The 11,197-nt window shown below is 41.9% G+C and overlaps 1 protein-coding gene across 2 annotated transcripts in view; it reads right to left on the bottom strand.

The window, feature by feature from the left end:
• Positions 1-319: 319 nt before the first annotated feature.
• Positions 320-11,197, bottom strand: part of AKAP10 (A-kinase anchoring protein 10) — a 74,477-nt gene continuing 63,599 nt past the window's right edge. For both annotated transcript variants that reach the window (XM_010386112.2, XM_030923341.1), the window contains exons 13-15: positions 5,820-5,872; positions 5,076-5,171; positions 320-2,086 (exon numbers count right to left, since the gene is read on the bottom strand). In XM_010386112.2, the coding sequence (XP_010384414.1) occupies positions 2,081-2,086; positions 5,076-5,171; positions 5,820-5,872 (155 nt within the window). In that variant the 3' untranslated portion in view covers positions 320-2,080. The remainder of the gene's footprint in view (positions 2,087-5,075; positions 5,172-5,819; positions 5,873-11,197) is intronic.

Here is an 11,197-nt window from a genome sequence, read left to right as displayed (position 1 = left end):
AATGTTGGAGGAATCGAATTCCAACTTTAAAATGAGTACAAGGATCTACTTTAGATCAAATATTACATCTGGCTAATAATTTCGGGTCACACTCCGCTTCTGTGTCTCAAAGCAGGTGGGGCAGAAAAAAGTAGCCAAGTGTCAAATTTGCTGCTATTCTCTTTATAAGCCGTTTACAACTACTTGGCATCTCTAGCTCAGAAGCACAAATTGTATATACAAAGAAATGATCAGAAATTATCTTAACTGAAAGCACTAGTTTGAACAGCCTAGAGTCTTGTAGAAATTGTTATTCCAAAACATGCAGAGGCAGCAAGTGGCCCAAAACCACATTTTATTCTATGACCTTTACATTGCTTGTCTGTTAAAGATTGAAGCAATGTGAAATGGATGGAAATATTTTGTTAAAAGAACAAAATGAATTAATCATAGCATAGACGCCTAATAAAAACCTTGGGTTTATGTCATACACTCCAAAAACAAGGCAAAGTCCAGTAGTGGCTCATGTTCTGAGTTTTTAGAAAACAAATGGAAATATTTGGAAAGATCAATATATTTCAACAGAAGAGCCATAAATACCCTGAAAGCAGAAAGTTGACACAATTTTAAATAGAATTCTCATATATATATTTTAAAATCAAACACAATTAAATATAATACGGTTTAAGTACATGAATATTTCGGCTTTAAAAGAGTAACAGAGGTGGTACATAGTACCAAAAACTTACACAAAGCCTTTTTGCTTCTTCTGTCGATGAAACAGTGTGCCTCTATACAATCAAATATTGCAATGGAATAAATTCTCTGTTCATTCAAGACTTTCTCAAGGACAAAAGTGATTAATAATTATATATTTATACATATATATATATTTTTTTTTTTTTTGCAAAGTCTGAGCAAAAGCAGTAACATCTAAGAGAACTTTCTTTCTTCTCAATCATGTGCATTGAGGAAGCACTGGCGCCACGTGGTCAATGGAGTGTGCTCACCAACTGGGCAGCCCTGCTGATGGCTGTGCGGTCCCGATGCGGAAGCCAACTGAGCAGAAGTGCAATGAGTGAGTCTCTTACTGTCCTAAAGAAAGGAGAAGAAAGACCACCAACTGCACACTTCCCAGCTCACAGCAAAGAATGGGGGAGGCAGTCAAACAAAGTCGAATGTTTTTCTCTCCCCAATCATCCTGCTCACCTTATTTAAAAAAAAAAAAAAAAAAAAAAGTATAATTTGGGAATAACTGTTTTGTTCAAGGTGCCACAGGGGCAAAATTGGAGTCATCGCTATGCTTTCTTTCTTTCCACATGTATTCTGAAGGGAAAGTTAAGTACTGGAGTGCAGAATTCCAAAGGGGCAAATCCTAATGCTCAAAGTAAACCAGATTCACACCCTTCTGTTAGCAGGGGAGAGAATGGTTTTAAGTATACTGCATCTCAGGAGGAGGTATTAAAATGTGAAAACTGTATACCGCCATCAAAGGAAGGAAGAAGTCACTGAAACTTGACCCATGACTTGTCAGCTTCCTTCTAAATTAATGCTGCTGTCAAGGAAGACTGCTAATTTACTCTCACCCTGTTCCACTGAAGCTGCTAGCACCACGCTGCCACTCAGAGCTGCCTGGCTCTCGGTGGGGCTGACTCACCTGCTTTGGAAGGACAAAGCAAAGCACCTCTGGCACCTGCTTTATGATGCTGTTAGGGATGAGTTACTGCTACGAGTGTGCATGAAGTATCGGTTCTATGCTTATCTGCTTCCCAGAGGATGTGGTCCCTGTCTATTCCAGTAGGCTAAAAGACTCTCATAAATGGGTTATTGCCATTGGAAAACTAATAATTTTCTAGTAATGTAAACAATACCATTTTGTATCTTTAAGACTCTCACTGTGTGAACGTCATGTGCATCAATTCTGCCTACAGGTAACTGCATTATGGTGGAAGTCTAGGATTGTCTCCCATTCTCTCCTGGAAACAACAGTGACAGATCAGAAATATAGTGCTGTTTTCATTGGCTGTGTTGAAGAATTCAACCAAGGGAAAAAAGTTCTCCTATTTTTCACAAGCAGATTTCCTTTATCTCAAGTTTTGAGTCATAACTGAAAAAAGAAAAAAAAAAGAAAATGGTAAGGTGCATTTCTCTAGCAAGTGACCTATTATTACAAATTAAGGATGGACACCAACACTCAGTGTTTACTATATACCAGAGTTTATGACAGCCAGAAGCTAACTACAATTTTGTGAGGTAAGATATTGTAATTTTCCTTGTTTTAACATATAAGTGAACAGAAGCTTAAAGAGGTTAGGTAACTTACCCAAGGGTCATTTAACAAGGACTGGCATCCAGACTTCCATTCCCATGTTGGCAATAGATATTAGAATGAAAAATACTGCCAATTTTCAACAGAGTAATTCTACTTCTAGGAATTAACCCTATAGCATATTCAAGAGGGATGGTAAAGACACGCATGCAGACATTCACTGACTCCCTCCTGTACTCACAGCACTGGGGACAAATATCACTGGGTCCCCGGTATTGTGGCATGGGACATGTGCACATGAAGCAATTCAGTAATGGTGTGAGGTAGTTTATGCTGAATGTCCAAGTACATCCTATAGGCAAATGTCGAGTTGGAGGTTGAAGCAGAGAGGTATCAACACAGGATAAAGAGACTGAGTATTCCTTCACAGGCCTAGGACTTCATGCATTCATAAAATCATGGAATGAGGATTAGAAGGGGTTTTTCTTTTGGAGTTTTGGTGTCGAATTTCTCTGATCTACTAATGAGGACATGAGGAACTAAAGTAGTCACCTGCAAAAGGTCACACTTACTGCCTAAAGTAAAGAAAAACTCAGCTAGTTCTTTGAGTCTACTGTTTTTTTTTTTTTGAGATGGAGTTTCACTCTTGTGGCCTAGGCTGGAATGTACTGGTGCGATCTCAGCTCACCGCAACCTCTGCCTCTGGGGTTCAAGCGATTCTCCTGCCTCAGTCTCCCAAGTAGCTGGGATTACAGGCATGTGCCACCACGCCCAGCTAATTTTGTATTTTTAGTAGAGACGAGGTTTCTCCATGTTGGTCAGGCTGTCTTGAACTCCCGATCTCAGGTGATCTGCCTGCCTCGGCTCCCGCAAAGTGCTGGGATTATAGACGTGAGCCACCGTGCCCGGGACCCATTTCTGGAATTTTTAATTTCAAGAAATTCAATTTGGTTCTTTTAAAACTATTTTGCATTTTTCTCATTATACGCTTGTTTTCCTTGATATTCTTGAACTTTTTTTTTTTTTTTGAGACGGAGTCTCACTCTATTATCCAGGCTGAAGTACAAGTGGTGCAATCTCGGGTTACTGCAACCTCCGCCTCCCCGGTTCAAGTGATTCTTGTGCCTCAGCCTCCCACGTAGCTGGGACTATAAGCGCCTGCCACCATGCCTAGCTATTTTTTTTTTGTATTTTTAGTAGAGAAGGGGTTTCACCATATTGGGCAAGCTGGTCTTGAACTCCTGACCTCACGTGATCTACCCATGTCGGCCTCCCAAAATGCTGGGATTACAGGCATGAGCTACCGCGCCCAGTCACTTGAACATATTTTTAATATTTAAAATAGCCACTTGATGGTCTTTGCTAAATTCACCATCTTTCTCACATTTGGGTCTGTTTCTATAGATTGAGTTTTCTCCTGGTTATAGATTAACTTCATGTCATACTTGGTAATTTGTGATTGATGTCAGACATTCTTTTCTTTTCTTTTCTTTTTGAGTCTGAGTTTTGCTCTTTTTGCCTAGGCTGGAGTGCAGTGGTGTGATCTCGGCTCACTGCAACCTCCACCTCCTGGGTTCAGGCAATTCTCTTGCCTCAGACTCTTGAGTAGCTGGGATCACAGGCGCCCGCCACCATGCCTGGCTAATTTTTTCTATTTTTAATAGAGACGGGGTTGCACCATGTTAGCCAGGCTGGTCTTGAACTCCTGACCTCAGGTCATCACCTGCCTCAGCCTTCCAAAGTGCTGGGATTACAGGAATGAGCCACTGCGCCCAGCCTGGACATTAGACATTCTAACTTTACACTGTGAAGTACTGAATTTTGTTGTGTTACTATAAAGAGGGTTAGCCCTTTGTTTTGGCATGCAGTTGTTAGAGTAATTTGATCCTTTAAAAATTTGCTTTGAAACTTGGTTCAGGTGGTTGTACTCTAGGCCTAATTTATCTTCAGTAGTAAGGCATAACCTTTGTGAAGACACTACCCAATGCCTTGTGTATTACAAAGTCTCTCTACTCTGGCCAGATCCTTCTGGCCATGAACTTTTCTTAGCCCTATGTTCACCCTACTAATTTCTGGGGGGTTCTTTACTTGGACATACGCATTTTCACCCCACACATATACAGATAACCTAGGCCAAGGATCCAAGGGAACCTCTCTAAATATCTCTACAGCTTTCTTTCTGGGCAGCTTCCTCTTTTCTGGTATCTTATCCTACAAATTCTACTCAAATTGGTCTCTCTGAACTTTGATTTTTTTTTTTTTTTTTTTTGAGATGGAGTTTCGCTCTTGTTGCCCAGGCTGGAGTGCAGTGGCGTGATCTCAGCTCACTGCAACCTCCACCTCCCTGGTTCAAGCAATTCTCCTGCCTCAGCCTCCCAAATAGTTGGGATTACTGGCGCTTGCCACCACACCCAGCTAATTTATGTATTTTTGTAGAGACGGGGTTTCACCATGTTGGCCAGGCTGGCCTTGAACTCCTGATCTCAAGTGATTCACCCACCTTGGCTTCCCAAAGTGCTGGGATTACAGGCGTGAGCCACTGCACCTGGCCTGAACTTTGATTTTTAACTCTTTCGTTCAGCAAGACTACTGCGCTCTGTTTGGTTTCAATGGTTTCTCTGTATTGCCCATTGTCCAATATATGGAAACAGTTGTTTCAGGAAACAGTTGTTTCATTTAGTTTGTCTGTTTTCTAGTTGCTTATGATAAGAAGGCAATCCCCATAGCAGTTAATCCTTCAAATGCAAAGAAACCCCTTATGTCCTTTTTTATTTTTATACCCGGAAAATAATACTTTTTAGTTTACACAAAACAAAGTCATCCTTACCTTTGTAGATTTCTCTAATGGTTGATCATACTGTGCCTGCTGCATAACGTCACTGACTATCATTTTAGCAATCTTCCAAGCTAGCTCTTCCTGGGCCTAAAGAAAATAATTTAAACTGGTGATAACGGTTATTCATTAGATGGATCGAGATGCACATACTCAGTGCTCTTAACAAATGGCTTATGCACATCATTTCTACTTATTTGGATAAGAATTTCATTCCTACGTACAAAAAAACCTGGGCCACCCTCTGGCTATGAATATTGACATGTCATTCTCTGTCTTCCAGTGTCAACTACTGGATACCTAGCACTGGAACTACTTTCAGGGTAGATGGTCAAAATAAAACACTTTCCTTTTTTCAGCTCCCATCTCTCAATGTACTTAACTATTAAAAAAAGCAAGCCTCCACTACTTAAAGTAAAACTGATGGCAGGGAGGGAAACATTTGAGCTTTTGATCTATACATTGATTACTGGTGCCTGTTGGCTGATGGAAACTTGAATGCATGTATATCCTTCAGTGGTCCTAGCCTCTGGACTGAAGATACTTTCACTGCTACTATCAGGCAATTGTTATATGTTAAGAAGGAACCACTCTTTCTTGATACATTGTGGATAAGAGAGCATCAATGTGCCATGCTGCTTAAACATGGGAACTAAAGAAAAAGAAAATTTAAAACCTTACTCACACGAGGATGGCACTTATAAACAGAAATCTCTTTATCCTAAAAGTAGAATTTACCTCATCAGTATTTCCTTGCACCCATTTCTTCATAGCTTGTGAGAACATGGATCCTAGTAAACAAAAACAAAATTGAATGTACATTTCATGCATAATCTTACATTAAAAATGCACTGGGCACAGTGGCTCACGCCTGTAATCCTAGCACTTTGGGAGGCCGAGGCGGGCGGATCACCTGAGGTTAGGAGTTCGAGACCAGCCTGGCCAACATGGTGAAACTGTGTCTCTATTAAAAATACAAAAATTAACCAGGCATGGTGGTGTGCGCCTGTAATCCCAGCTACTCGGGAGGCTGAGGCAGAAGGATTGCTTGAACCTGGGAAGTGGAGGCTGTGGTGAGCCGAGATCACACCATTGCACTGCAGCCTAGGGGACAAGAGCGAGACTTCATCTCAAAAAAAAAAAAAAAAAAAGGCTCTTATTTGGCTGGCCGTGGTTCACACCTGTCATCATAGTACTTTGGGAGGCTGAGGTGGGTGGTTCACCTGAGGTTAGGCGTTTGAGACAAGCCTGGCCAACATGGTGAAACCCCTGTCTCTACTAAAATAACGAAAATCAGCCAGGCATGGTGGCAGGCACCTATAATCCCAGCAACTCAGGAGGCTGAGGCAGGAGAATTGCTTGAACCCAGGAGTGGAGGTTGCAAAAAAAGCTGGGCACGGTGGTTCACTCCTGTAATCCTAGCCCTTTTGGGGAGGCCACGGTGGGTGGATCACCTGAGGTCAGGAGTTTGGGACCAGCCTGGCCAACATGATGAAACCATGTCACTACTAAAAATGTAAATAAAAAAAAAAAATTTAGCCAGGTAGCAGGCACCTATAATCCCAGCTACTTGGGAGGCTGAGGCAGGAGAATCACTGGAACCTAGGAGGCGGAGGTTGCAGTGAGCCCAGATTACACCATTGTACTCCACCCTGGGCGACAGAGTGAGACTCCATTTCAAAAACAAAAACCCACCATCACCACCACCAACAACAAAATGCTCTTTTAAAAGCTGTTGCTTCCAGACATGGATATTCTTGTGTGATACCATCCAAAACACTAAGGAATGCTGCATTAATAAAAACTGATTATATTGCTTCCATAACAGAGTATTTAACTTGCAAACATCATGGCTTGACAAACTTTTGAAAAGGTGTTTCAGAGTTCTGGACTTTTCTTCTACTCTCCTCACTTGATGAAAGAAACTAACATCTAGTGTTAGTTTGCGGCAAACATTAAAAAACAAAACAAAACCCTAACCAGGATATTGCTCTTGGGTAAGAATCTAGCAATACATTGGGAGACATCAACACATTTGTTATGTTTTCAAACCTTCCAGACCAGATCCTATATAAAATGGCTTCTAGGACAGAGTATGCCACTACATTCTAGTTCACTGGTCTATATAAACTAGCCGGGTAAGAGAAGAGTTTCAAAGAGCCATACTCCATCCAAGCTAGAGTACACCTTAACTTCCTAGGATGTGTAAGCCCACATCTGTAATCACATGCTGAGAATCATCTGAAGTAGGCCAGCCTCTATTTCTACAAATGAAATACACAGCTTACTTTGTTATTTAATAATTTGAACACTCTCACTTGCTAACTTTGCTTTAAACCAAGTTAACTGTTGGTAGACTATTTCTTGAGGCAAGGTCCTGATTCATTCCATAACTGAATTCATAAAAAATACAAAACCTGGATCCTTTTCCCTCAATTTTTGTTATTACCTAAGGGTCTAAATATTGGTTTATTCAAATTTTACTGCCAACCAGAGTCTACAGAGCCACAATGTTAAATGCTGTGCCTGAAGGCTCAACTGGCTGTTGAATCATCCCATGCACTGTTCTTTTTTCAGGCCACCCTGCAGAGTCACTCTGTTGACAGTCTCCCTCTTGTTGACTGATACTTTTTCCTCTAAACCCACATCTTAGACTCTTCCTCTGTGCATTCCATCCTCCTTTAATATGGAGCTTCTCCAGGATCCAACTGCCAGCTTTCCTTTCATCTTCAACACATTCTCTTTGGGCATCTCATTCCCTTGTGTGGATTTAACTTCCTTTGATCTGCAGATAACTTAGAAACCCCTTGAGTGTCAAACCTGTAGTTCCAAATTGTCCAAAGGCATCTCAAACTGAATCTATTTCAAACTGAACTAATCTATCTCCCACCTACTCTTTTTTTTCTGTGTTGTGTGTCTCAGTTAACGTCACACATTTTCATCTAGAGAACCCATGTTAAAAAATTTCAATCTACCTTCCCAATTTAAACATGAAATCTGGTTATCAAATTTCACCTTAGAATTCAACCTTGGACATATCATAAATCTGACCTTCCCTCTAATTCTTGCTACCACTACCTAACTTTGAATCTTTTTCTTCTCCTATCTACATTACTAGCTAATTCCACTGGCTGACTGGTGTCCCTGATGCCAGTCTCTCCCAACTCCAATTCATTCTCATTCTACTGACAGGCAAAAACATCTGGTTAGTACTTTGTTTAGAAATCTTTGATGTCTACATGATGCGAGTCTAAGATCCTTAAAATGACATGTAAGGGATTTATCAATTTAAGTACAGTTTTGTCTCCCACCACTGTATCCAAGCACAAGGGATTGCCACACAACCAGGCCGGGCACAGTGGCTCACGCCTGTAATTCCAGCACTTTGGGAGGCCGAGGTGGGCGGATCACGAGATCAGGAGATTGAGACCATCCTGGCTGACATGGTGAAACCCCGTCTCTACTAAAAGTAACAAAAAATTAGCCGGGCTTGGTGACCGACGCCTGTAGTGCCAGCTATTTGGGAGGCTGAGGCAGGAGCATGGCGTGAACCCAGGAGGCGGAGCTTGCAGTGAGCCAAGATTGCGCCACAGCACTCCAGCCTGGGCGACAGAGCAAGACTCCATCTCAGGGGGGAAAAAAAAAGCTCAGAGATTTTCTATTAATACTGGGGAGGAGACCCCATTATCCTTATAGACAGAAGCTGCCTAAAGACACTGTAGAGTTCTTCCTGGCCAATGCCTCACAAAGGTCATCTGGCACTTCCTCTGTTCTGAAACCACTGCTGACCTCTTCCCAGTATTCCTTAAAAAAATTTTGTTTTGTTTTTTAGAGACAGGGTCTTGCTCCATTACCTAGGTGGAAGTGTGATGGCGCGATCACAATTCACTGCAACCTCACCTTCCTGGGCTCCAACACTTCTCCTGTCTTAGTCTCACAAAGTGCTGGGATTACAGGTATGAACCATCATGCAGCCGCCAATATTCTTCTTTTATCCAATACAAGCTCATGCCTGTAAGCCCAGCACTTTGGGAGGCCAAGGTGGGCAGATCACTTGAAGCCAGGAATCTGAGGCCAGCATGGTCAACATGGCAAAACCCCATCTCTACTAAAAATACAAAAAATTAGCCAGGCGTGGTGGCGGGTGCCTATAATCCCAGCTACTTGGGAGGCTGAGGCAGAATAATTGTTAGAACCCGGGGGGCAGAGGTTGCAGTGAGTCGTGATCACGCCATTGCACTCCAGCCTGGGCAACAGAGCAAGACTCTGTCTCCAAAAAAAAAAAAAAAAAGAAAAGAAGAAAAAGAAAGGCACATAACTACTAGACTGTCAAATTTTTGAAAGCAAGATCTGAATCTTCTAACCTGCTGTGCGAATACAAGTACACAAAGAGGCACTCAAAATCATTTACTTAAAACACACACACAATTTTTTTCCCCTTTCCTTAACTCAGGAAAAGCAAAACATTATTTACTGAATGAACTGTGTAGATTTTCCTTCAGTCTTAAGATTCTTCCCAACAGTGTACCTAAGACTTCTCTGACAAAACAGGAAATAAAAGTAATTATTTGGATAAATAAAGTCAACTAGGTAATAGGCCCTTTTTTGGTTTAAATTACTTCAATAATTGTTGCATTTTTTGCTTACTCTGTCAAATGTATATCTGACCAAAAAGTAGATCATTCATCAAAATGAAGAGATGCAATTAATTACCTAAATAATAGTTGCATTAAGAAAATAAAATGGGGCAGGTGTGGTGACTCACACCTATAATCCCAGCACTTTGGGAGGCCCAGGTGGGTGGATCACGAGGTCAGGAGATGGAGATCATCCTGGTCAACATGATGAAACCCCATCTCTGCTAAAAATACAAAAAAATTAGCTGGGCCTGGTGGTGCATACCTGTAATCCCAGCTACTCGGGAGGTTGAGATTACAGGAGAATCACTTGAACCCAGGAGGCAGAGGTTGCACTGAGCCGAGATCATGCCTCTACACTCCAGTCTGGCAACAGAGCTAGACTCTGTCCCCCACGCCAAAAAAAGAAAGAAAATAAGATGGCTGGGCGCAGTGGCTCACACCTGTAATCTCAGCACTTTGGGAGGCTGAGGTGGGCACAGATTACGAGGTTAGGAGTTCAAGACCAGCCTGGCCAACATGATGAATCCCCGTCTCCACTAAAAATACAAAAATTAGCCAGGTGTGGTGGCACGCGCCTGTAATCCCAGCTACTTGGAAGGCCGAGGCAGGAGAATTGTTTGAACCCAGGAGGCAGAGGTTGCAGCGAGCTGAGATCATGCCACTACACTCCAGCGCTGGGCAACAGAGCAAGACTCCATCTCAGGAAAAAAAAAAGAAAATAAGATAAATGGCCAGACATGGTGGATCACGCCTGTGATCCCAGCACTATGGGAGGTCCAGGCAGGCGGATCACCTGAGGTCAGGAGTTTGAGACCAGACCAGCCTGGTCAACATAGTGAAACCCTGTCTCTACTAAAAATGCAAAAATTAGCCATGGCGCCTGTAATCCCAGCTACTCAGGAGCCTGAAACAGAATTGCTTAAACCCGGAGGCGGGTGCACAGGCACATGCCACCAAGTCTGGCTAATTTCTGTGTTTTTAGTAGAGACGGGGTTTCACCATATTGGCCAGGATGGTCTTGATCTCTTGACCTTGTGATCCACCTGCCTCGGCTTCTCAAAGTGCTGGGATTACAGGCGTGAGCCACAGCGTCTGGCCAATAGCTCTTAATCTTAAATGTACTTATCAAAATTGAGTATTTTCTTCTTACAAAAATTAAAGACAATACTGTCAATTCAACCAAACTGAAAACTTCTAGATATCATCTGTCACGAATCCACATTTGTTTCTGAAATCTTCCTGTGTAAACCAGGAAGAAACCGAAATCAGTCACAAAGAATGCACTTGACAAAAAAGATTTCTGTGTCTAACCCTTGGATTTGACTAAGCTACTCTTCTGATGAAATGAACAATTTGAATTTTGACCTATCAATATTTTCCACATATATTTCTTATTTATTTATTTATTATACTTTAAATTCCAGGGTACATGTGCGTGCAGCTTTGTTACATATGTATACATGTGCCATGTTGGTT

This window comes from Rhinopithecus roxellana, chromosome 19 (genome assembly GCF_007565055.1).
Source record: "Rhinopithecus roxellana isolate Shanxi Qingling chromosome 19, ASM756505v1, whole genome shotgun sequence".
Classification (NCBI taxonomy): domain Eukaryota; kingdom Metazoa; phylum Chordata; class Mammalia; order Primates; family Cercopithecidae; genus Rhinopithecus; species Rhinopithecus roxellana.
This window is presented reverse-complemented; position numbering and strand designations above follow the sequence as displayed.